The sequence below is a fragment of the Cynocephalus volans genome, chromosome 12, assembly GCF_027409185.1.
Source record: "Cynocephalus volans isolate mCynVol1 chromosome 12, mCynVol1.pri, whole genome shotgun sequence".
NCBI lineage: Eukaryota > Metazoa > Chordata > Mammalia > Dermoptera > Cynocephalidae > Cynocephalus > Cynocephalus volans.
The window spans coordinates 10,089,606-10,117,124 of record NC_084471.1 but is presented as its reverse complement, the minus strand read 5'-3'; the positions used below and the strand labels follow the sequence as shown (position 1 = coordinate 10,117,124).

The following is a 27,519-nucleotide window of genomic DNA, read 5'->3' as shown; positions in this document are numbered from 1 at the left end:
GAAAAAAATAAGCTCACTCAAGGAAACAGAGCAAAGACTTCAGAGCATTTATAGGACAAAAATAATTATTTGCTCATGTGTTTGCCAAGGTATCAAGGTTTTTCTACTACTTGTGCATGGGAAAATAATGAAATGAGGGTTAACTGTAGCATGAGAAACATGCTACTCTATGCTTTTTCTCAATGATTCTCAATAGAATAACAAAAAGCTGAGAAGGAAGAGACAAACAAGGTTCTTTCTCACATCAAGAAAGACTACAGAATACTTTTTTCTCATTTGTCTGGGTCAGAACTTCCATGTTTTCCCTTAAAAGGTTATTCTTCTGCAACAGCTCTCATTGCCAGAACGTTTTTCTTAATTTTCATCTTAACCTTATGACCTTGTACACCTTTAAACATCAAAGAGAAAGGCTGTGGGGGAAGCCTCATTTGAGAACAAAGATGTGAGTTTTCATCCTGGATACAGCCTCATCCCTGGTCTTAATGCTTGGATTTAAAGACCAGCTCCCTGTCTGTACCATCTTTCCTCTCCCTCAAAATATGTAGAGCTTCAGATATCACTAGAGAAAGTTTAGGGCCAAGCTATGTGAGTCTCTACTATCTGGCCCTCTGTATTTGGTACAGTTTTAGTGGTGTTAAACTTAAGAAATATGTTTACACAATGAGAATAATAAAGGATACTGGGAAATAATCCTGTTTAATAGCACATCAGAAACCAACTTCTATACTCCATAGTTGAGATGCCATAAACAGAGCAAGTATATTAAGCAGCAGAGAGGTATGCAGGAATTTGGGGATTCCTAATCCCCTAAACTTTATGGAAAGGCCATACCCCAACTCTGAATGAGATACAGAGACATGAACAATCCCGAAAGGAAGGGAGCCACTGAAGCACATTGTGTCCTACAGACATGATGGCAGAACCGATAGCCAGTACTACACGGGAACTGTGTATGTGTTCCAGGAAGTGAGGTGGATGGGTTTTTCTCCTCCCAGAGTTAGAAAAAAGACTGGAATGAGAAGAATTTGATAAAAGGTATAAACCAGAAATTAGACAAAACATGTCCATGACGACCTTGCTCCTTTCTCTGGCTTGAGGGCTCTGCCTCACGATGTACAACAGACTTAAATACAAGTAAAAGGGCTCTTTTCAGAAACTCCTCAGACCAACAAAATGAGAATGAAAGCGGGCACTTCAACAGATGTTACTTTTTCAGGTCTCCAAACCTCAACAACTTGCTAACCATTTACAATTTGCCCCCAGCACCGTTCACATTTTCTTCAAAAGATATGGAGTGGAGGGTGAGGAGTGGGGCTAGTGGAAGACAGCAGGGTGATGGGATGTCAGGGAGGCAGAGGATGTTGGAGACTACATAGCAGTTAAGGGATGCAGGGTGGTGGTGAGGTAGGGTTACTCACCGGGTGGGGGTCTGGCAAAAAAAAAAAAAAAAAAAAAAAAGAGCCTCCTTATCTTTGGGAACTCAAGACCCTATCCATGTATCACCAGGATGGCACCTGATAAGCACACCTGAAACTATTCCAGGTCTCAACATTCTCTCTTATAACCTAAGAAATTGTTGCGTACTTCCTCCATTGGAAAAGGTAACAAACAAGACTGTGTCCACAGCTGAAGGTGGCTCTTGGTAGGTGGCAAAATACCGTATTCTCATGGAAGCAGGTCATTTCTATTTCCATAGGAATAGCAATTATTCTCACTACACAAATACAGGGAACAACCCAAAGTATACAATTAGATATTCAGAACAATTTTAGAACCTGGGCTCCTGACAGAATGAGTGCGTTGTCTCAAATTCCATGCCCCAAATTCCAACAGGTTTGCAACAGTTTCTGTCTGTCTCTCTCATACACACGTGCACACACTACACTTTACAACTGTGTGTCTTCACTCATTCATTCAGGGCCAGGCACCGGGGACAAAAATGCAAGTATAGATAAGATACTTTCTCAAGGAGTTCATGGTCTAGTCAGAGATATGAGCATATAAGCAGATAACTACAATAACTGAGGCATCATTTGTCTTGACATCATGGAATACTACAAGATATGTTAAGCAAGGAGACTGTAATCTATAAATTCTATTAAACAATAATCTCCATTATCCCCTGTTATTGAATAAAAGACAGGAAAAAGAATGCAGGAAACTTACCTTCTGCCTGGCTTTTAGACTCTGAACATTTTACAGATACCAAGAAGTAGCATTATGCTCTCAGAACTAGTATTGTAATTACAGTCAGCATCCCACAGATTGGCATTGAATTGTTCTTTATTTTGTGTATGGGTAAATTCTGGCTACCCAAATTTTGGCTGTTCAGTGTCTTAAGGACAGGTACTGTGCCTCATATTTCTTTAATCTCTGCAGCATCTAGCACTACCAAAGGCACCAAACAGACACTAAATACAGGATGCCCTTGGTGAAAGGGACAAGTAGATGAGACGCTGGATAACTTGTTTCTCTACAAGGTTTGCAGATTAGGAGATCTGAAGTGATTTGTAAAGCACAGCATCGCCCTACCTGATCACATTACTTATCCACTGTATAAGCCGCCTGACACTTTTAAGGGTTGGGGGTAGGAGGTCCCTCACTAGAGGTCGACAGAAGAAGAGAGCATAATGTAGGTAAATAGTTTGGTAGTGAACTGCAGTAAACAAAAAGATTAATTTGAGACTTAAGCTCCAGGCTGATACTTAGGATAGAAAGAGACCTCAGACTTCTTATACTTCCTCTAAGGTTCTAACTCTTAGAAACGGACATACCACTACCATGACAATGAATCAAATCCTATCCTCACTCACTTAAATGCCTTCACTGGCTTCCTATTGTGCGTGAAATCAAACCCCCCTCCTCCGAGTGGGTGATAAGGCCCTAGCTCTGGCCCCACCCACCCTGCTCATCTTCACTTGCCCCGGTCTCCCCTCATTCACCATGCCCCACCCACACTGGCTTCTTTGATGTTTCTCAGACATGCCAAGCTCTTACCTGCACCAGGCCCTTACACTTGCTTTCCCTTCTCCCTAAGCCCTCTTCCTGCTTCTGAATGGATGACCCCATCTCATCCTTCAGATCCCAGCTCAAAAATTTCCTTTTCAGGAAGGCCTTTCTTGACCATCTTATCCAAAGTGACCCCAACTTATCCCTATTACTTGTTAACACACCAACCAGTTAACTTATCTCATAACACTTATCATGGTCTGAAATTATTGTTTAGTTATTCTTCTCCTTTTTTATTATCAGTCTTGCCCTCTCAATATAAATCTTCTGAGAGCAGGAGACATTTATCTTGCTGCATCAACTGGCACATATTAGGCACTCAAATATTTTGAATGAATGTGCGGATGAGAGTTAGGAAAACACAGTGGCAGTAGGTCAGAGGCATTGAGCTAAGGTGGAAAACAACAGTTCTCCCACTATGAAGCCAGAAGTGTTGCATGATGTTTTTTCGCTGTTTTTTTTACTTCATTAGGGTGTACCCAAGTGGTAATAACATACAAACAGAAAAGAGGGAGAGCCTATGCTCACTGCTGATGACTTAAAAAGAAATGTCAAAAAGAGCAAAATCTTGCTAGCTCCAGCTTCCACTCAGTTTATAATGCTGTTGGTGTTAAAAGCAAATTTTCTTACTTCTAACGGACTCCAAGGTTTGGTTTCAATTTCTCCCCCAAGATATGTAGTTCTGCACCCAATGAGCCCAGTGCTGTGACAGCCCCATCAAGGAATCCACTCAGCCAAGCTCACATCCACGCCTGCCTTAGGGTATCTGAGGATCTTGCTGTAAATAAAACTGTAGTTGATTCAAAATACCAGGTGGAAAAGGTTTCTTTTCCCAAGAACCTGAACACAAAGACAAAGCATATGCAAGAAATGGGTTCTTCCTCACGATACCCCGGCTCAAGACCTGCCCCTCCTATAAAGGAAAGCGTAACTGGGTGTGGAAACCCTTTCAAAGGTGCAATTCAAAAGCAAAGGATGATTTAAGACACCCTTTAAGCCCAATGTTGCTTGTTTCAGTGAACTTGACAAATTAGGGCCATTATCTCAACTATTTAACAATTGAGAGTCCCTGATCTTGGAAGAGCATGATAAAGAAAAGAGTAGAAAATAAAACCTGTGGTCCATGTCTGATAGAAGATGTTTCCCATGGCATCCTGGGTACACACAATCATGTCCTAAAAGCAACTCTACCACATGCTGACAGAGAGAGAGGCACTTACGTGGCATGATCCCTTGGCTCACCAGTTCCTCCCGGGTCCGGCGCTGCTGGAGCTTCAACTGCAGCACTGCAGGGCAGCAAAGAAAGAGGAGGGATGAAGGGTCAGTCGAGTCAAAAGACACATTTTCAAATGCAAAGAAAGTCTAAAAACAGAAGGGAGCGGTATGAAGAAGGATCCCCTTGAATTGCGACTGTCTGTAACTGCAGAAGTGGCCTGATACAGCAGGGTTTCCGTATTCTGCTGTGGGCGGCAAGAGGAAGTTGCGAAGGGTCTTGCATGGTGATAACAGTCCACAAGTACCAGAGCCTTGCCTCTTGCTCAAAACCTCTGACAACACTGGGTCCTCCTCCTGAGACTAAAAAATACCAATTCTGAATTCAAATAACATAATGAGGACCACCACCCAGAAGAAAAAGCTTTCCAGATTCTCTATATTTTCTTGGCAAATGTTTGTCACTGAAAGTATAGCGACTGGTACAGCTACTCACATAGATCAGGAAGTATTGGTTATTTATAAATCTTTTCTTTTGTATCTATTTTACCTATTTTCACCAAACAATGCATTTCTCTAGACTAGAAAATATCATTAACACACTTCTTCTCTTCCTCTTCCTCTTTACTTAGAGCCTTTTTCTGTTGAGGTGAAACAACCAAGTTAGATGACTCAAAGCACATCCGGGCTGGGGAGAGTGGCGGGTGTTTCTCCTGTTTCCACATGGCAATGCTACTTAATGAAACATCTTAATGGGGATTACTTTAAAGTTAAAAATTAATTATCTCTATTTCAAAAGCCAATGAAACCAAAGGGTCATACAGAATGACAAATTCATGGTCATCATTCAGAAACTGAGAAAATGTTCACAGAAGGAGGGTTAGGAGGATCCCCCAGACCAAGGCAAGTCCCCTTACATGGTAAGCCATTGATTACAGGGGCCCTGCAAGGTACATCTGAGGGGAACCTGCATCTACTGGGAATCATACTGTCCTAATATCTGCCTTTTCCATCCACAGCACTTTTTAGGGAGGCCTTCAAGAATGGCAGAACCATAATTAGGCTCCTGTGTACATCTCAAATTCAGTAGGTCCACAGTAGAACTTGTCTTTCTCCCAACAATCTAATCTGCTTCCCATACTTCTTACCTTTTTAATGGTATCACTATCCTCCCAAGTACTAGTATTAAACTGTTTGAGCCAACTTTAAGTCCCCTACCTCCTCACACCCTCTCTTTGCAATTTTACCATGCCATAATTTCCCACGCTACAGTGGGAGCTCACTGGCTGTGTCCTTACTTGTGCTGTGTCTCTACCATTCTGAGTCATCCCAAGCAAGGCTCTCCAGTTACTATTCCTCAAGTACCATGAACTTTTCCCCACCTCCTTCGTTCATTTCACCTGCAAATGCCCACCCTCTCCAACTGAGCTTCCCCAACATTCAGAATTACTCTGGGCCTCCTGTGAGCTTGCTTTCATCTCTTATAAAAAGTATAGTAACGTTTTACCTTGTGTAATATTTACACTCAAATATATCTCTCCTACCAGTTCATAACCCTGGAGAAAAGGAAATATATTTTACTGATATATGCCCCTCACAGCACTTAATACATAGTAGGTATTTAATCATTGTTCCTTGAACTGAACTGGATCTCAAAATGATGATACAAACTGTCTGAGAAATCTAACCAAGAGCTTACTTTACAAAAAACAAAGTCTTGGAGAATTAAATAGATAAAAATAACACTAATAGCTAATATTTATACAGTGTAAACAAGGGTACTTCAAAAAGTTCATGGAAAAATGTAATTAAAAGATAATAGGGATCCATCCATGAACTTTTTGAAGACTCCTCATATCCTGTGCCAGACACTTTTCTACAGACTTTCCTGTTTTAACTCATTTAAATATCTTCATAACATCCCTAGGGAGATAGGTATTATTACTCCCATTTTACAGGTAAGGAAAATGAGGTCCAGAGGAATTAAGCAATTTACTTAAGATTATACCACTTATAAGAGGTGGAACAGGATTTGAACTTAAGCATTCTGATTCCAGAATCTGGCCTGCTTACTTCTCCAAGATTTTCTGGAAGCCTGTGCTGCTGAGATAACAGGCATTGAGCATGATCACCTAGATTTATTCTCTGATAAGATGGACAAAGGGGCTGAGGAAAATGGGTGGGTCAGACCAGGGTCAAAGGAGTTCACATGATTAACTTCAGTAAAACAAATTTAAATTAATCTAAGAACTTGATTTCAGAATAAATTATAATTATAACTCAGTAACAATAATAATTACATTAATAAAATACAAATAATAATCAATAGGTTCTGAACATAACCGGCACCCTTTTAGGAAAAGCCAAGCACAAAATGGCTGCCACCACCACCCCACCACCCCCTTTACGAGAAACCTTGTGACTTCTGCGAAATAGAAACCCTTTTGCTTCTGCGGGGTGCAATTTTCCACCCCAGTTGTATCAGCCAGGTGGAGCTTCCACATTAGTATAATGCCCCTCCTTGATTGTATCAGCCAGCACTTGATGCCCTACAACCTATATAATCTCTCCCACCCCAAAGCCTGGGGCTGCTCTCCACTTTGAGAGCAGCTCAGCAGATTCTTTTCCTTTAATAAATCTTGATTGGTACCACGGCATTTCAGCTTACTTTCTTTCATTTTGGTGCCGAAACCGGGAAGGGTCCTGGCTGGGACCTTTGGACTATCCCCTCTCTTGGGTTGATTGGCCCCCTGGCTGCTCTTCCTGGACCTGCTGAACTGGGTACCTCTGGGACTCTCTCCTCTTGCCTCTTCAAGACCAACACATCCAACACTGGCCTCAATTCAGGGTGAGTTAGTGGGTCTGTCCTACTTCTATGGGTTCCCCCAACTACTTTCTATGACTACTGTCTACTTCCCAAAGACCAGGCACCTGGCTGAGGGAACTTCTTTCGTGCCCCCCAGCTACTGGAGGACGCTCCTCTAGCTGATCGGTGGCTCCTCTCTCGAAAAGAAGGTGCACACCAACAAGGATGCTCCTTGGTGTTACCCTTCTTTTACTGAGATTGATCACCTCCTTTCTCACCCTCTAAATGGGATCCTCACAATCCAAACCTCCACACTCTATGCCTCTGGGCCGTCTCCTGGCTGATTTACAATCTCTCGGCCTCCAGGGAGACCTTGTTGTCACCCTTCTTCTACTAGAATTACTCGTTTCCTCTCTCACTCTCTACATAGGATCCTTGTGATCCAAACCACCACGCTCTACACCCCTAGGCTGTCTCCTGGCCAATTTACAACCTCTTGGCCTCCAGAAGACATTAAACTCAAACATCTCATTTTCTATTGCAATCAGGTTTGGCCTAAATACAAACTAGACAATGGATCCCAGTGGCCAGAAAATGGCACTTTCAATTTGGATACTCTCAGAGACCTAAACAACTTTTGTCACTGAGGCGGCAAAGCCAGAGATATTCCTTATGTTTAAAGCCTTCTTCTATCTCCTATTGCATCCTTCTCTCTGTCAAAACTGTCCTACGTCTCAAATTCTCCTAGCTCTTGCCTGACCTCCCTTTCTGGACTCAGATCAATCTTTTGATCCATCAGATCACTCTGCTCCCTGACCACTTCCTTACACTCCACATCCTCCACCAGCCCCTTCACCTTTTCCCTCTTCATCCTCAGCCACCCAAACCCTCTCCTTCTTCCCCTTTGTCAGGTGACAACCCCACCTCAGCTCCAGCTCCTTTATACCCCCTCCGTGAAGTGGCAGGGACGAAGGGAATTGTCCAGGTCCATATCCTCTTTTCTCTTTCCAATCTCTCCCAAATTGAAAAATGACTGGGCTCTTTCCAGTCTAACCCCGATGCATATCTTAAGGAATTCAGATATCTCACCCAGTCTTATGATCTCACCTGGCATGATGTTTTCATGATTCTCACTTCTACCTTGTTCACCAAGGACAGGGAGCAGGTCTGGATAATGGCCCAACAACAGGCAGATGAGGTGCATGCTCAAAATAACAGACGGCCCATGGGAGCCACTGCCGTCCCTCGCACCAACCCAAATTGGGACTATCAGGCTGGCCACAGGGATCAGGATCTCCGGGATAACATGTTCACACACTTGATTTACAGCCTCCAAAAGTCTACTCACAAGTCGGTCAATTATGACCAACTTAGAGAAATCAAACACAGATCCACCGAAAATCCCAGCGAGTTCCTAACCCACCTCTCTGAGGCTTTACGTAAATACCCACACACAGACCCAAACTCCCCTGCAGACATGGCCCTCTTATGCTCTCCTTTCATTACCCAATCAGCCCCTGGCATTTGAAAAAAACTAAAAAACTTGAGGATGGTCCAAATACAACCCAAAGAGATCTCCTCAATGCAGCTTTCAAGGTTTTTAACCAGAGGGAGGAGGAGGAGGAGAAGAAGAATCGATACAAAAGAGATCAGGCCAAATACCAACTCCTGGCTAATGCCATCCGAGACTCACATACCTCTAAGCTAGTTATCCCCAGGGGCAAGCCACCTGGGGACTGCTTCAAATGCAGTCAACTGGGCCACTGGGTACAGGCCAGTCCTAAGCCCAGGTCTTCTCCTGGGCCCTGTCTTCACTGCAAACAGCCAGGTCACTCACCAGAGAGGGAGTGGCCCACTCCCTAATCCACAACCTTTAGCTCTGCAGCCATCCCTACCATAACTTCTCGGCTTTGCCCAGGCCCCGAGGCCCCCATGGAGATCACCATGCGTGAGCCCAGGGTAACTTTCCTTGTAGGAGATAAGCCGATCTCTCATGTCATCGATACAGGGGCCACTTACTCTATCCTTCCTGAATATGCAGGACCAACAACCCCATCCTCTATCACAATAGTAGGGGTCACAGGATCAGAATATGGCCCACGGATCACATAAACCCTTTCCTGCACCATACATCACACCCAATTCACAAACAAATTTTTAATAATGCCTCAATGCCCAGCCCCCTTACTGGGATGGAACATCCTTTCCAAATTCAAAGCTACCCTTACCCTGAACACTTTAACTCCAGCTACAATACTCCTGTTACAGGCTGCACCCAGACCTGGCCCCTGAGGCTTCCACCTTCCCCTTCCCCTCAGACAAGGTTAATCCCATAGTATGTGACACTTCTTCTCCCTCCATTGCTACACACCATTCCCCTATCCTTGTTAAGTTGCTGAACCCCTCTTTGTTCCCCTAATGTCCCACAGTACCCCATTGCTAACAAACCCCTAATAGGCTTAAAACCCAACATACTCAAACTCCTTTCTTCTCATCTCTCACGGCCTACCCACTCACCTTTTACTACCATCCTTCCGGTTATAAAGCCTAATGGCTCATACCATTTAGTTCAAGACCTCAGGGCTATTAATGCAGCCATTTTACCCATAACCCCAATCGTTTCTAACCCCTATACTCTTCTACCCACAATCCCAACAACAACCCATTTCTTCTCTGTACTTGACCTCAAAGATGCCTTTTTTTCTATCCCCTTACACCCTTTCTGTCAAAACCTGCTCGCTTTCACTTGAACTGATCCTGATACATGTTGTTCCCAGCAACTCAGCTGGACAGTATTACCTCAGGGGTTTAGGGATAGCCTTCACTTCTTCGGCCAGGCCTTAGCTCAAGACTTATCTGAACTTCCTCCAACCTCTAGCACTTTAAAACAATATGTGGATGACCTCCTCCTTTGTAGCCCCTCCTATGAGGATTCACAGGCCCACACTGTTGCTCTCCTTAATTTCCTGGCCTCCAGGGGATATCGAGTGTCCCCCAGCAAGGCCCAAATTTCTTCTCCTTCAGTCACCTATTTGGGAGTCCACCTCACCTCCAACACCAGAAAAATAATGGTGGATCATACCAGTTTAATTTCTGAACTCCCTACTCCTACCATAAAGGGTGAAATCCTATCTTTCTTGGGGCTTGCATGGTATCTTCACCTATGGATTCCTAACTTTGGCGTGCTGGCAAAACCACTTTATGAGGCAGCCAAAGGGGGTCCTGCCATTCCCTTAATCCCACAAAGCCCATTCACTCTCCCTTCCAGTGATTAAAAGCCGCTGTCCTCGCAGCCCCAGCTCTATCCCTCCCAAACCTATCTCGTCCTTTTATCCTATACGTCACCAAAACCCAAGGATTGGCAGTAAGGGTTTTGGGACAAGAGGCGGGAGCTATCTTCTCCCTTGTTGCATACCTTCCCAAACAATTGGACACCACAGCTCGAGGATGGGCTCTCTCTTTACAGGCCTTGGTAGCAGCTGCCCTTCTAACACAAAAAAGCTCTAAACTAACTTTTGAACAACGAACGGTCATTTGTTCCCCCCCCATCATCTTCAAGACCTTCTCAGCCATAAGGCCACGTCAATTCTCTCCCCTTCCCGCCTACAACTTATTCACCTTACCTTCATTGAAAATTCCCAGTTCTCCTTTAAATCTTGCCCTCCTTTAAATCCAGCCACTCTCATCCCAAAACATGACCCTTAGAACATAAATGCATGGAGGCTTTAAACCTCTTTCTCAATCCCTTTCCACACATCTCCCCGCATCCCATTACATGGCCCCAACATACATGGTTCAACAGATGGAAGCTCCACCTCCATGCCTGCCCCCACCCCACCCCCCCAGGGCAGGTTATGCCATAGTAAATCTAACACAAACTATCTAACACTTCCCTTCCCCATAGCACCAATTCCCAATAGGCTGAACTCACTGCCCTCACCCGTGCTCTCACTCTGACAAGTAGCAAATGAGTCAATATATACACTGACTCTAAGTGTGTTCACCACATCCTACACTCCTGTGCGGCCATATGGAAGGAGAGAGGATACACGACCACTCAAGGAGGGGCCATAAAAATGGACATCGTATCAGAATACTTCTTGAGGATGCACAACTCCCAAAGGAGGTTGGGGTTATACACTGCAGAGGACACCAAACCTCCAACAACCCCATAGCCCAGGGGAACCGACTGGTAGATCTAACTGCAAAACAGGATGCTCAACCACCAAGTCCCCACTCTTCACTCGCTCAAGTCCTTCTCATGGTCCCTACACCCTTACCCCAATACACACCTCAAGAAATACAACACTGCCAACAGAGGAAGGACAACTGGTATACTCTGTCCAGTTGCTATGTCCTGCAAGTGAACAACCCAACACTTCACCTTAAAGAACTAGAAAAACAAGAACAATCCAAACCTAAAGTTAGCAGACGGAAAGAAATCATTAAGATCAGAGCAGAACTGAATGAAATTGAAGCCCAAAAAACAATACAAAAGATCAATGAATCAAAAAGTTGGTTTTTTGAAAAGATAAATAAAATTGACAAACCATTAGCATGGCTAACTAAAAAAAGAAGAGAGAAGACTCAAATAACAAAAATTAGAAATGAAAAAGGCGATATTACAACTGATTCATCTGAAATACAAGGAATCATTCGAGACTACTATAAACAACTATACGCCAACAAATTTGAAATTCTGGAGGAAATGGATAAATTTCTGGACACACACAAGCTCCCAAAACTGAATGAAGACGCAGAAAATTTGAACAGACCAATAACAATAAAGGAGATTAAAGCTGTTATCAGAAGGCTCCCAACAAAGAAAAGCCCAGGACCAGATGGATTCACAGCAGAATTTTACCAAACATTCAAAGAGGAATTGACACCGATTCTTTACAAACTATTCCAAAAGACTGAAACAGACGCAAATCTCCCAAACTCATTCTATGAAGCAAACATCATCCTGATACCAAAACCAGGTAAAGATATAACCAAAAAAGAAAACTACAGGCCGATATCCTTGATGAATATAGATGCAAAAATCCTCACTAAAATACTAGCAAACAGAATACAGCAACACATACGTAAAATTATTCATCACGATCAAGTGGGATTCATCCCAGGGATGCAAGGTTGGTTCAACATACGCAAATCAATAAATGTGATACACCATATTAATAAACTCAAACACAAGGACCATATGATCATCTCTATAGATGCTGAAAAAGCATTTGATAAAGTTCAGCACTCATTCATGACAAAGACCCTCTATAAGTTAGGTACAGAAGGAAAGTATCTCAACATAATTAAAGCCATATACGATAAACCCACTGCCAATATCATCCTGAATGGGGAAAAGCTGAAAGCTTTTCCTTTAAGAACAGGAACTAGACAAGGATGCCCACTCTCACCACTCCTATTCAACATAGTGTTGGAAGTACTAGCCAGAGCAATCAGAGAAGAGAAGGAAATAAAGGGCATCCAGATTGGGAAAGATGAAGTCAAACTGTCCCTGTTTGCAGATGACATGATCCTATATATCGAACAGCCTAAAACCTCTACAGTTGCTATGTCCTCCCTACCACACTAACTAAGCAAATCCTTTTAGATTTCCATAATTTAGTTCATATAGGCTATGAACCCCTACTATGCCTTCTTCAGCCCTTATATTACTCTCCCCACATGGCCAAATTACTTAAACAAATCACTCAAAATTGTCCTTTGTGTATTCATTGCTCCAATCAAGGTGGCCTCCAAGTTTGGTCCTTTCCCACCCACCAGGCCAGAGGATACACTCCTGGCCAGGACTGGCAAATTGACTTTACTCACATGCCTCCCCCAAAAAGGACACACTATCTTCTAACTCTAGTAGAAACCTTTTCAGGTTGGGTTGAGGCTTTTCCCTGCACTTCAGAGGATGCTACAGCAGTAATGCATGCTCTCACCTCAGAAATCATCCCTCGTTTTGGCTTGCCCACCAGCCTCCAGTCTGATAACAGCCCAGCATTCATTTTCCAGATTACACAACTCACAGCACAGGCCTTACATATCAAATGGGACTTACATATACCATATCAGCCTCAGTTATCAGGCAAGGTAGAAAAAGCCAATCACCTCAGAAACACACACCTCACCAGCTGTCCATGGAACTTCACCTCCCTTGGACCCAACTTCTCCCTCTAGCACTCACTCGCTTGCAAGCTGTCCCCCACAAACCTACTGGCCTCAACCCCTTCGAACTTATGTATGGCAGACCCTTCACTCTCATACCTCTCCCTTCCAGCTCATCACCTTTAGGCCAGTATCTCCCTGCTCTTTTGCTCATTAGGGATCTTCCTCAGGAACAGGCCAACCTTCTATTACCTCATCCTTTCCCTATCACCCCTCTCAGACTTTAAACTGAGCCTGAGACAGCAAGTATATATTAAAACCCGAATCCCAAAGCCCCTCTCACTATGCTGGGAAGGGCCTTATACAGAACTTCTCACCACCCCCATGGCAGTAAAGGTACAGGAAAGGCCCCTTGGTATCACTTATCCTTGGTGTGATAGCACCTGAGACTTTAGCCAAAGAATCTGTTAACACCAAGCCAGAAGGGTCCCCCTGCTGAACCCCCAACCCGACATCTCCTTACACTTTGTCCATTTTAGGACCCGCAAAATTGAAAATCTCCAGGACCTCCACTCTTCCCCCAATCCCAGAAGAAGGATGATCTTTCCCCCAGCAATCATCCTCTCACTCTTGCAGGCCCACTTCACGTCCTTCACACAGGAGCTGCTCCAAGACTGGTCCTGACCCGCCACCTCCAGTGTTGAAGACCTCCTTGAGTGGGTAACTGAATTAGCCTAGCAGGGCACCCTCTGTGATTATACCCTCGACAAGGTTACCCTCTACTCCTTTTCCTACTATGCACCCTCTCAACCTCTCAGCCCCTCAACGCTTGCCTTTTCTCTTCCTCTTGCTTCTTCTCCTAACAGAGAAATATGCCACACCCTGTTCACAATGTATAGCCAAGGTCTTGGTGGGTGGAAGGACACTTTCCAATCTCCCGGGTCTGCCACCCAGAATCTTCGGGGAAACTCTACAGGACACATTCACATCCCTGACATACGTTCCCACAACATGCTATGACCAGACAACTGCCACATCATGTTCTTATGGGGGTAAAAACTACTGGATAGCTCTTTCCAAAGGGGATTCTGCTGGAGTCCAGTGCCCCCCCCCCCCCGCCAACAAAACATTTCTGCTTTACCTAAACCACTCACCTAGGTTATAGTGATGGGGGGGGTACTTCAGGACAAAATACGCTGGACCCCTGACTACGATGGGACTTATCCCTCTTCTTGGTCCCTGGCTCTTTCGGTGTTTCTCTAATTTCTTACAGGAACGTACGCAGGCTTTCACCAACCAAAAGGCTGCCAAATTATTTCTGGGAGGAGGCTATCAGCCCCTGAGAACCGTGGACCCTTCCCCAGAAGAATGCAGCCCCCCACATGAAACCAATACCCTGCCACCTAATTGTTTTATTTTTTTCATATCTTCACCCATCTCCAGCAGGAATTAGCTTCAGAAGAATGAGACCTTCGCCCCTTTTCCCTTCTTCCTATACTTCAAGGGCAGGAATGATAAGTTCCGAACATAACCAGCGCCATTTGAGGAAAAGCCAAGCACAAAATGGCTGCCAATGCCCCCCTCCCCGGGCCCTTTCCCTTCACGAGAAGCCTTGTGATTTCTGCGAAATAGAAACCTTTTTGCTTCCACATGGGCACAATTTTCCACCCTGGTTGTATCAGCCAGGTGGAGCTTCCACATTAGCATAATGCCCCTCCTTGATTGTATCAGTCTGCCCTTGGCGCCCTACAACCTATATAAGCTCTCCCACCCTGACGCCTGGGGCTGCTCTCCACTTTGAGGGCAGCCCGGTAGATTCCTTTCCTTTAATAAAGCTTGATCAGTACCTGGCGTTCCGGCTCACTTTCTTTCAATAATATTTAGGTGTCACTGAGTGTGTTACTATGTGTCAGGTCCTGTGTTAAGTGACTGACATGCTTTTACCTTATTTAATCCTAAAGGGAAAAAAAGCCCTGGGAGGATGGCACAATACTATTTCCATTTTACAGATGAGGAAATTAAGGATCAGACCTTTAGAATATTGCCTTATGTCACAAAGCTCAGGCATGCCAGAAGTAGAATTCATAGAGCCTCTGACTCTAAAGTGTGGGTACTTAAGAGTATGCAATATACCTCTTTGTAGGAAAGAAAAGGGAAGGCCAAGCAGAATAAAGGGCAAGAAGGATAAAAGGGCAAATATTTTCATCTTTTATAGTGTTTCTAAGGCCCAGTGTAAGATGAGCTATTAAAAAATGTTTAAATGTAACAAATTAATTTGATTTCAGAGAATAAGGAAACTAAATACAATTCAATAAGCCTGAACATGTTGAAGAAACAATAATGAATGAAAGCAATGGCTATTATCCAGGAATAATTTTGGAATATCAATCAGTAGCCCTCCTAAGTAAATTATAGACAGATAGGGCCATAAGGGATATTATGCAAACTTCTTGATTGAAAAACTTTTTGCTTCATGAAAGCAAGAAGTCTATGAAAGCCAACAGATTTGTTCTTTAATAAATTTCTGCTTCGAGTTTTTTATGGAGAGCATAATAAAGGCTTTATTCAGTGTGTATATGTGTGTATATGCATGAGTTTCAAAAAGCACATGGAAAGATTTGTATTATCTTTCAATTCTATTTTTCCACAAACTTTTTGAAGTACCCTTGTATACATACACATACACACACACATACACAGCTCTAGGTTTATCTAATAAAACTTTTCCATCTTTAAAACTGAATCAAATTAAAGTTCAGTTATCTAAAAATGCCATCTTGTCCCTCCCAGAAGTTAATTCTGAACTCCACACTTAATATAAATTTGACCAAGTTCCCCATTCAAATAATAAAATTTACCCTGTATCAGAATAGTCTTTGATATTATTACAACCTGGTCATAATGTATGTATTGTTTTATACATTACATAACCCTCTCCTGATAACTCTAACAATGTTTATAAGAAGCGGGGGAGGAGCCCAAAACAGTAAACTCAGACTTAATGGCAGACAAATTTTATTTTATAATGTATCTGCTTGGCTGTGTAGATTTACAGTGATCTTTCTCCTAAGACTCTCAGCTGCAAAGAAACGGCTGTTTGTATGAATCCCTCTTAATTCTAAGCATGCTAGATAAAATGCCTTTACATTCCCAGACCTTAGAGATTATTCATTTTAGAAGAAATTATTTAATAACTCACTTTCAGTAAATACCATGAATGTGTTCGGGGCTCACTGCAGAAGTTATCCAAATCAGGAGCACATTTCAGAGGCTGTAAAATTAATGAACATCCACCCTCACCAAGAAATATCTAAAGCCAGTTCAAACAATTATTTTCAAAGACAGTGCTAGTCCAGGAAGATTCATAGGAATTTGACATAACCTCTCTATTTCACTGTGTATCACTATATTTCCTTATCACTTGCAAGTCAATAAAAACTAAACAAAAATACCTGTTTGTGCACAATCATGAATCTTTATACCTTCCCCATTATTGAATTCTACAAATTTAATATATGTTTCTAAGTAGGTCAGTGTGAACAGCCTATATACAGATGAACAGATATCTTTAAGGCTGATTAATGATGAATAAACTGAATTACCTTCCAGAGAAGAACTTGAATAAAAAGAAAAGGAACCAACCATAAAGTGGGAAACCCTAGGTTCTCCATTCCCCATGGAAGTAATCAAGTTTTTCACCTGCTTCAAACAAAGGCATCAATTGCTATTTGAATAACTAACTACCCGGGAAATCAAAGCCAAGGAGTGACGTTGGTATTTTCTGCCCTGTAAGACCATGGAAACATGTTGATGGTATTCAAGGGATAATACCCAAAAATGGTACATATCAAACAATTGGGCCAAACAGGACTGGAAAGAAAAAAGAACAACTGAGGTGTTCTCCAGCCCAGCTCTGTGGCTTCCACTGGTTATTAGTCCTAGATTTTGTGTAGCTTGGTAGGCTGCTCCTACCCTTGTCCATTTATCCATTCATTGATTCCATCAAAGCTTCTAGAATCAGGAGATAAAGTATAAATTATCAGGAAGTAGAAAAGAAAAGGAAAGGGATTAATATAGGGATGACAGGATAGCAGGGAAAAAACAAAACCCCTCTCTCCACATCATCTTTCGCTCAGTAAGTCCTCTCAATGAAGATTCTCAGACTGCAGGGACATTGTGGGAGCATTCCATTAACTTGGTCTTAACTCAGGAATACTGAGAAGTCTTTTCCTCATGAAACTTTCAATCAAATGATAATGAATTTGGCCACAGCTTTTCACAATATTTATGTTAGAAAAGGCTCCAAAACAAACTTGTGGGCAATGAGGAAAATACTCTTTGTCTAAAAATTATATGCTAGTCAACAAAGTGTTGTATTAGAAAATCAATAAGGTTTACATGCTTGAGGGGACCAAAAGAAGACAAGCCTCCTCAGAAATCTTTTCTCTTCCCCCACTCAGATATTTGGCTCTAAGTCACGGAGGTTCTCATACTTCAAAGGAGATAACTGCTACGCAGAAACAATTAACTAAAAGACTGATCTGGTCGGAGCCAAGTTTGAAAGCATCAGTGTTCGTGAGAATTAAAAGTGACCCTTACACTAAAATAAAATATTAAAAATAGCCCCAATATACTACAAAATAAATTACTAGATGTTATTTATGGCATTCCTAACATACAACTAATACTAAAGGATTTCTACACTTTATTTTAATTAAATTGCACAGTGCTTATTTAAATGATTTACATAAGGAGTATTAGAGTTTATCTCCTCAAGAACCACAGTCTACCTCATTTTCAATAATGAACAGAACAATTAGGCAGAAAATCAACAAAGATATATAAGACTTGAACAACACTATTAGCCAAACGGAACTAGAAGACATATAAAACACTCCACCCAACAACAGCAAAATACACATTTTTCTCAAGCACACTTGGAACATTGCCCAGCAAAGATCATGTACTAGACCATAAACCAAGTTTCAGTACATCTGAAAGGAGTAAAATCATTCTCTGACCACAACCGAATTAAATTAGAAGTCAACAACAAAAGTAAATTTAGGAAATTCATCTATATGTAGAAATTAACACACTCTAAAATAGCCAGTGGGTCAAAAGACAAATAATGAGGGAAATCTGAAAGTATTTTGAACTGAATATATCAAAATTTATGGGATTTAACTAAAGCAGTGAGTAGAGAGAAATTTATAGATGTAAATGCCTGTATTAGAAAGGAAAAAAGATCTCAAATACATACTGTAAGCCTTCACCTTAAGAAGCTAGAAAAAGAGCAAACTAAACCCAAGGCAAGTAGAACAAAGGAAATTGAAGAAGCAAGCACTGTTACAGAAAACAAAAAATTAATAGAGAAAAATCAATGGAAACAAAAGTTTGTTTGAAAAGAACACCAAAATTGACAAACCTTTACCTGCACTGACCAAGAAAAAAGAGAAAATAGACACAAAAATCAGGAATGCAAAAAGAGACATTACACAAACCCTATAGAAATTAAAAAGGATTATAAGGGAATACCATAAAGAACAATATATCAGCAAATTAGATAACTCAGATGAAATGGGCAAATTGCTAGAAAGGCACAAATTATTGAAACTGACTCAAGGAAAAACAGAAAACTCAAATAGACCTAAACAGGTAAAGAGATTGAATTAGTAATTAAAAATCTTCCCACAAAGAGAAGTCCTGGTCTAGAATGCTTCACTGATAAAATTCTCCAAACATTTAAGAAAATAAATAATACCATTCCTTCACAACTATTCCAGAAAACAGAGGAGGGAACATTTTCCCAACTCATTTTATAAAGCTAGTATTACATCTGATATGAAAGCCAGACAAAGACATCCCAACAAAACTATAGACCAATATCCCTTATGAACGTAGATGCAAAAATCTTCAACAAGACACAAGGAAACAGAAGCCAGGACTGGAACTAAATCCTCTGTATCCTTATCCTTGTGTTCTTTCTCCCATTCCAGTGGTTCTCAACCCTTGCTTCATAATAAAATCATCTGGGAAGGTTTTTAATTGGTCTGGAATGGGGCCTGAGCATTAATGTTCTGTAAAAGCTCACCAGGTGATTCTAATGTAATGCCATGTCAAGGGCTACCCTATTTAACACTACTTCGGCCTACCTTAAACTCACTTTTTATTGGGAAATTAAACATGCTTCATCCATGTTCATGATGCCAATTATAGATCATGGCAAGTAAACAGTGCAAAGCAGGTTTAATTCATCCAATAAATAATAAGTAGCCTTTCTTCTGATGCTCCCAATTAACTGCTTTAAGGCACATCATCTTTTCATGTGTATTGAACAATGGCTCAATGTTTTTAAGTTATATTTTTTGTTTTAAATTTGTTCAAAAGTTTGTAACAGTGGAGAACTCTCATTTTCTAACACACTTCCACAAAATTTATGTACTCTACCACTAGTCAAGGGGAAGAAAATGGCTAAAGAACAAACTCAATAAAGAGACAAAACCTGGTATCTCTGGACTCACTTCTGTGAGTTTTCTATCTAAATCTAATGCTTGTGATATGATGCATCATCTTCTAAGTTCTCTTTTATATACAGCCTACTACATTTATCTAATAAATATTGTTAAAAGTAATTTCAGATTAAATTTTGCTGCTCCTATAAATTCCTGAAACTTGGTCTGCTAATAAATGGTACTTTTTCCCCCTCATTAATCTTCAGGCACAGGCTGGCCCATGGCTCACTTGGGAGAGTGTGGTGCTGATAACCCCAAGGCCACGGGTTCGGATCCCTATATAGGGATGGCCGGTTAGCTCCCTTGGGAGAGCGTGGTGCCGACAATACCAAGTCAAGAGTTAAGATCCCCTTAACAGTGATCTTTCAAAAAAAAAAAAAAAATCTTCAGGCATCAGTCCCAGAATAAATAAGCAAAGGCAACTTAATTCAGCAATAGACACTACTACCTCTAGCTTCGAACTGGAGAATGTGTTTTTTATTGGAAGATCAGAGGAGGAGGCTGGGTTTTAGCCATATGTGAAGCTCAGCATGCCGATAATTAGAATATCCATCTTTGCAGCAGTGCATTATACCTATTTTATTGGTATATTTTATACTTTGTTGATCCTGTATACCTGAAAAATCATTTAGTGGCATCCAAACTGTAAAATCACATTGCCTATCACTCAGAACCACAGGCTATTCTGAACACCCACTAGTTTCATTCTTAGAATGTATAATTAAAAGTAGGTGAAGAGTGCCTCCAGAAGAGGGTGTTCCTTGAATTCTGCTACCCAAGTTACTTTCCAGCATCACCACCAATATAAGAATTGGGAGCTGATGTGGGAAAAGTTCTCCATTCATTCACCTAACAGATATTTACTAAAGAACTACTACCGTGTCAGGCCCTGTGCTAGGTGCTAGATACACCTATGGTCTCTACACACATAAAGCTTTCGGTACAGTGGAGAAACAGACATCAAATCAGAGACAACAAATAAGAACAAGCTGTGATAAATGTTTTACAGGAAAAGAATAAAGGACATGAGAGAGGTCAGACTCTAGAATTCAGTTTTTCCTCCTTTAATGTTCTGTGGTAACTAACTTTTCACATTTCCTCTTTACTATTACATAATCATTTAAGATAATAAAACTCTTTGAAAAATAGAGACTTCAGGGGAAACTATAAAAATAAGTAAGTTAAGTAACACGGTATCATTTATTCACTTTCCTCTTATTTGCTTAGATGTTTATGTACTAGTTGGCCAGCCTATCAATTTCATCTCATACCCATGTCTTATTCAGTTCTTACTTTGTTCCTTGTCAAAACTTCTCTTTCCTTAGGTATTTGCTCAAGAAATATGAGGGTCTACTATATGCCAGACATTCTGCTTGTTGCTGGGGATGCAGCAGTGACCAAATATATATAGTCCCTGCCTTCAATGGAGCTTACAGTTTAATGGGGGAAACAAACATCAAACACGAACTAATAAGTGTGAAAAGTATGTTTTTAAAAAATAAACCCTACATCCCAACTAAGTGATTTGATAGTTCCCATAATTCAATTCATGCATTCAAGCATCTTTTGTACTCTCAAAGTCAGGGCTGGGCATTAGAGACACATACCTGAATAAGACCTAATTCTCATTCCCAGGGAACTCTTAAGTCTAATGACAAAAAAGGGATTCATAATGAATAATTACAATGCTGTAAGAAGGATTACTAATAGACTTTAAAAAGACATAGAGAAGTACAACTTTGGCTAACACACATGGCAAAAGTGGGCTTGCCCTACTACTAAGGGTTCCTGGCAAATTCAAATCTTATCTGGCCTTCTATGTGATACCCATGAGTGCATAAATAATAAAAAGAAATATTAGTTTTTTTTTAAAAAGTTGGTTTCTTAAAAACGACAAAAATTAAAATAGTTATGTATTTTTTAGGTGTTATAAGGGCATGAAGGTGATACTACTCAACACTGGAAGTCAGTGAGAGAGAAACAAGATCCTTTTGTTGTTGTTGTTGTTGTTGTTGTTGTTGTTGTGACCGGTAAAGGGATCGTAACCCTTGGCTTGTTGTTGCCTGCACCGCGCTCAGCCAGTGAGCGCACCGGCCATCCCTATATAGGATCCGAACCCGCGGCCTCGGCGCTGCTGCGCTCCCAGCGTCGCACTCACCCAAGTGAGCCACGGGGTCGGCCCAAAACAAGATCCTTTTTATGAGGGGTAGGGTTAGTAAACATATAAACCGAGCCTGAAAACTATTTTATCCTCACAATCAGTTTGTACTAAAGTTTCAAGCAATTTCCTGATATCAATCCTAGAAAGTAATACTCCTCTGGGCCCCTACTTATAAACACCCACAAATCTTTCCTGATACAGCCTAGAATCTGTAAAAGAGAAGGGAGATGTTTCTGTGTTCCCCTACTCGGTTCCACTGCCTCTTCCTGCTTTCTGATTCTTGATCCCTAACCTGCACTTACAGCACCCCATGGAACTGTTTTCCTCTCCAGCTTCTTATACATCATTTTCTTAAGCTTTCTATAAACACTAAGGACTAGTTTCTCTAGTCCTTCTCATGATTAATTTTCTTCCTTCAACTTGGGAAACCAGCCTGAATGGGTTAGCATTTTGTACAGTGCACCAAAAATATACTTCTGGCTTGTTTTTAATATAAACAACAGCATTTTAAAGGTACAAAGCTTCTATAATTAGCCCCACCCTTGACCAGAAAAAGTTTACTGTCAACTCAACTACGATTTCTGGGGAAAGAGATGAGCACTATATCTGGGGCTGGTATTCTGAATATTTTATAAGTTCCAAGTAAATGCAATCCACCTACAGAATTAACCTTTAAGGGGAGACCAAAGGACATCACATCAGAGAGAGTCAGAAAACATAGGTTCCGATCTTGGCTCTGTTTCTACTTAACCAAGTTACTTAAGTTCTTGTAGTGTCAATTTTGTCACTATAATACAATTCTGAAAACTAATCCCTGCCCTTTGAAACTCAAAAAAACCACAATGTACATGAAAAGTGCTTTGTAAAACTGTAACACCGATTATAGATGTTTCTCTGGAGGCTTTTACATCTGGTAGATTTTTCTCCAGGGCAGGAGTAATGAGAACTGCTAGTAATCTGGTACCACATCTCCACCAAGATACTTTATTCTATAAAGTCAAAGGGCCTTACATGAAAACATCCTTATTTAAAATTGCATCCCAAGGTGTTCTTGGTGGTGGTAATGGGGACAGGGGAGATGAAGGGAGGGGAAGGGAAAGAGAAAGGAGTCTTGCGCAAGGGTAAAGGAAAGGACGGGAAAGGGAATTGTTTTCTTCTGAATGGCACTCAGAGAACATGCAGTCAGTGAAGCACACTCTGTTCCCAGATTTTAAATACCTGATAAGTATAAAGAGCAGACTCAGAGAAAAGGCAGAAGAGTCATTACCCATTCATTATTAAAATTAAATATACAGTGAGTGTTCAAAGCATGCTCCTAAAATTCTAAGCTGTCAATACAGAAGAAATGGTTAAAGAACCCAGAAAGTTTTGTTTATCCTTTGCCAGAGAAAGAAGGAGCTGCTGAAATTCAGACCCAGAGTTAAGACAAAAAGGAGGAAGGGGAGATGAGAAAGCGGAAGTAAATTCTCCCTGGAATCCTACTGAATCACCATCTAAAAATCATATGGCTAAATGCAACATGGTATCCTGGACTAGATCGTGAAATAGAAAAAAGATATCAGTGAGAAAAAGGATGAAATCCAAATAAAGTTGGGTTTTTTTTAATAGTAATGTACCATTGTTTATCTCTTAGTTTGACAAATGTACCCATAGTTGTATAACATGCTAACATTAGGGGCAATTGGGTGAAGTGCATACAGAAACTCTCTGGAACTTTTTTAAGTCTAAAATTATTCCAAAATAAAAAGATTCTTCAAAAAAACCCAAGGATCTGACTCTTCCTTCAAGATTTATAAATCAATTACTGAAACATATCAAGGGTCAGATTTTTCAAACTGAAATGCTGCCATCTCTTGGAAGGAAAGAAATTACCAATTAATTTCTATAAATGATTATTATAAAGAACAAATAACAATGGGCCTCCTAATAGATTCAAATTATAAAGTGATTTTAACCATAATGTAATGTTGTAAAGACTTAAAAAGGGGAATCCCCAATTTTATTTAAAATTACACATCCCAAAGAACATTCTATATAATAAATGAGATTTCAAATTTGATTAGGCTTTATTGACATGCTCAATCATACAACCATTTCAAAATCCCATAAATTTCTCTTCCATCTCTGCATAAAGTGTGTAAACATGAGTTAAATTAGCTTCTCAAATAGTCTGTTTTAGAAATCATAAATAATACCAAAAAACAATAAATATCTTCTATTTAATCTGAATAGTTTCAGAGATAAAAGCAGAATTCTAGGTGAAGTATCTTCTTGGGTTGGTAAACCTGGGCTATTTATACACCCAACCTGGTAACTTACAAAGGATACACTTATGAAAATCTCATTTAAGCTATTAAAATATCTAATTTAGCTATTAAAATATGCAAAGTATATCTCATCTCTGTAATATAATATTTATAAAATGGTGAAAACATACATGCATCTTCTTATTTCTCACAACAAAGCTATTACACTATTTTGTAGACAAGGAAATTGAGGTTTAGAGAGATTAAGCAACTAGCCCAAGGTCATACAGTAAGTAAAGGGTGGAGCAGAGAACAGAACCCAGCTCTGTCTGAATTTAGAGCCTGAGTCTTTAACCACTATTACACGTTGTGTCTCTTTTCTTTCAAAAAACACACCAGTCCTCTATGTTTTAAAATGACACTATATTAATAGTGCTAACAGCATGATGTGGCTGGAAAAAAATGATCTATATACTTTCTAGGAGAAAAATCCAGTTGATTTCAGTAAATAGTATACGACAAGTACAGTATATATCAGAATTCTAGAATATGAAAAGGCTGCTTATATTTAAATTCTAAAAGGAACAGAGACTCTAACACAGTGGTCACATCTAAAGGTCATTCAAAGGGGCTCCTCCTAGACATAGGAAGAAGTCTAGAAGGATGCAAGAGAACTTCACAGGCCTACTTCCCATTTGGCTCCCAATGCTGGAACATCCACTCTGCAAAGGCAGAAAATGCCTGCTTCCTGGCACAACTTCTTTCCTGCATTGTACCAGTTCTTCTCCTCTGGTAGTAGGGAGATTCTAGGTTTGCTCATTCATTTATTTATTGAACTAATATTTATCATTCACATACTATATATGCTAGGCACTGTGCTAAGTGATAAAGCAGTAATGTGGACATATGAGGTCCATGAACACATGTTATTTCTAGTAGGAGAAACATAACAAATAAGTTGTATATATAATAATTTCAGGTGGTACATTATGTGAAGAAAAATACGTGGAATAAGAGAACAGAGAGTGACTAGGGAGTGGTAATTTTAGCTAAAGTACATAGAGAAGGCCCTGCTGAGGAGACACAGAAACCTAAATAATATGATAAACCATGAAAAAGTTCTGGAGAAAGAGTGTCCCAGACAGCAGAAATAGCAAATGCAAACGTACTGAGAAAAAGGCTTGTCTTGAGAAGAAAACTAACATATACAAGAAATAAGGAATCTAATGTGTTGAACTCTAAATTATGCAATCACTGGGTTAGATATACTACTACAGTGACTCAATCTCAACAGCTATTTGAGGTATGTATCACCTCCATTTTATAGATGAAGAAATTGAAGTTCAAAGAGGTTAAGTAACTGGTTGCACAGCTAATAAGAGGTAAGGCCAGAGTTTAAACACAGGTTGGCCTGATATGAAAGTCTGTGTTTTTTCTACTACATCACATTTATTGCCAGAGTCATAGCAAAAATATTAATAATTATACATAAATAAGTAAATAAATCAAACTTTCCCACATCCTCAAAAATCTGGGGCTCACCATTTCATTTTGGATAGTTGCTCATCTCTCCCTTGATGTAACCTCCTCCTCTAATTGCAGCAGACAGATCTCAAACTGCCAACTAATACTTCAATGTCATCAGAGCCTCTTTCCTAAGGATCTATAAGGCAATGCTCAAACAACTCCATCACATAAGATCTGAGCATAGTGCACACTTGTAGCAGACGCCAGAACAGGGTGGAGATAAATTGGGAATGTGCTTCCTTTAGCACATTTACGCAGGGCCATCTGAACAATCCCTTCCAAAGTTGAAGGCACCAGGAACAGCATTTTCCCTGTCACATTAGTTCTGCACGTTCATCCAGAAAATGTGGCCAGCTTCAAATCTCATTTGCTAATCCCTGCTGGTATTACTGGTGCTGACATTCACCCAACTTTGTTGAGGGCAGGTGACAGGTGGGCAGATTCAAAATTTAGAACAGGGTAGTCATTCCACGGCAAGCTGGAAGAGACAAAAATTTTTTCCTTTAAACTAGATTAGCACACTTGTGCTTTCTATATCTTTACAATACAGACCTGAAAAACATATAGCATGGTAAAATAATCGTGTCAAATCATGAGGGAGGCCTATATCCTCATACAAATTCTAAAAGTATTTGAAAAGTTAGTTTTTTTCCATTAAAGTATTTCAAGTTCTCCTGATAGGCTTTTCCTATTTAGATTCTTAATATATTTTAAATCAACTTTTGGTGTTTGCAGTAATTAATGACACTTCATTCAACTGACATTTTGGGGGAAAAAAAATTCTGATTAAAATTATTTTTTACATTTAAATAAAATATTTTCTAGGGAAAGAATTGTGGACTAGAAAGGTGATTAGACATCAGAAATTTGGCCATATAGGTTTAAAATATCTATCTATATATCTATATATACAGATACAGATACACACACACACACACACACACAACCTGAAAGTTCTTCAAGTGATTATGTGTAAAGTTCTCTATGGGAATTTAAAGAAAAAAACAACTTCTCACTCTTAAATCCTAAGTGATGTAAAATTTTGGCTATTTGACTCAAAAAAAAAAAAAAGAGGAAGAATTAAAAATAAATTTTGGTAAAGGCTGCAGCAAAATTTTTCTTCTCTGTGGTGAATGAAAGCCATAAAAATTAAACTTCATGCAATACATGAGACTGAAAGCTACAAATCTACCAACTAAAATCGTCGGAAAGGGTTAAAATTCTCAAGATTGAATACATAAAGGAGAAGACGGTCCATTATAATACAGGAGCTCATTTAACCACAGTAGAATTTCCCCACTCCTCATCCCCCAGGTTTAGTAAAGACATCTCAAAAGTAAAGGTGTGTGTAACTACAGGGGAGTTCACGTTGTTATAAGTATTTCCTGAAGTTTGTGTTTCCTGAAGTCTGTGTGGTCAAATTTGCAAGTGGAATATCTCATTGCTGCAAGTTTTGCACAAAACAATGTTTTACGAAACAAACCTGCATTAAGTTAGAGCAGAATTGAAATCAATGGCTTTTCTGGCTGCTCTGGGAATCATTTCCATATATTTCCTATCACAGAATCCTCCTTTTTACTTAGATATTTGGTTCTTTCAACACACACCATAGGGTGGAGGGGACATTCCAGCTCAAAAACTAAAAGTACAACCCAAAGTGATCAAACAATTACCCAGTTACCACATACCACAATTTTCTAGCATAATTCTGAGTGATGCAGAGAGTACCACACCTATCAGAAGGCTGATTTTTAAAATGTCACTGATATTAGCGTGTACTCTCCCTCCTCATGCATTTTCAAATCATCCCAGTATTAACACTGTTCTCTAAGAAGTCTCACTCCAGTGATTTTAGAAAAATGAATCAGACTTGTTTGACACACTGTATGATACACAAAAAGCAAGACCCCTTTTCCTCTGGCTCTTCTGCCT

The 27,519-nt window shown here is 40.3% G+C and overlaps 1 protein-coding gene across 2 annotated transcripts in view; it reads right to left on the bottom strand.

Moving 5' to 3' along the window:
- The window catches only part of MRTFA (myocardin related transcription factor A), a 121,236-nt gene that overhangs the window by 46,334 nt on the left and 47,383 nt on the right, over positions 1 to 27,519 (bottom strand). For both annotated transcript variants that reach the window (XM_063074613.1, XM_063074612.1), the window contains exon 2: positions 4,230 to 4,295. In XM_063074613.1, the coding sequence (XP_062930683.1) occupies positions 4,230 to 4,295 (66 nt within the window). The remainder of the gene's footprint in view (positions 1 to 4,229; positions 4,296 to 27,519) is intronic.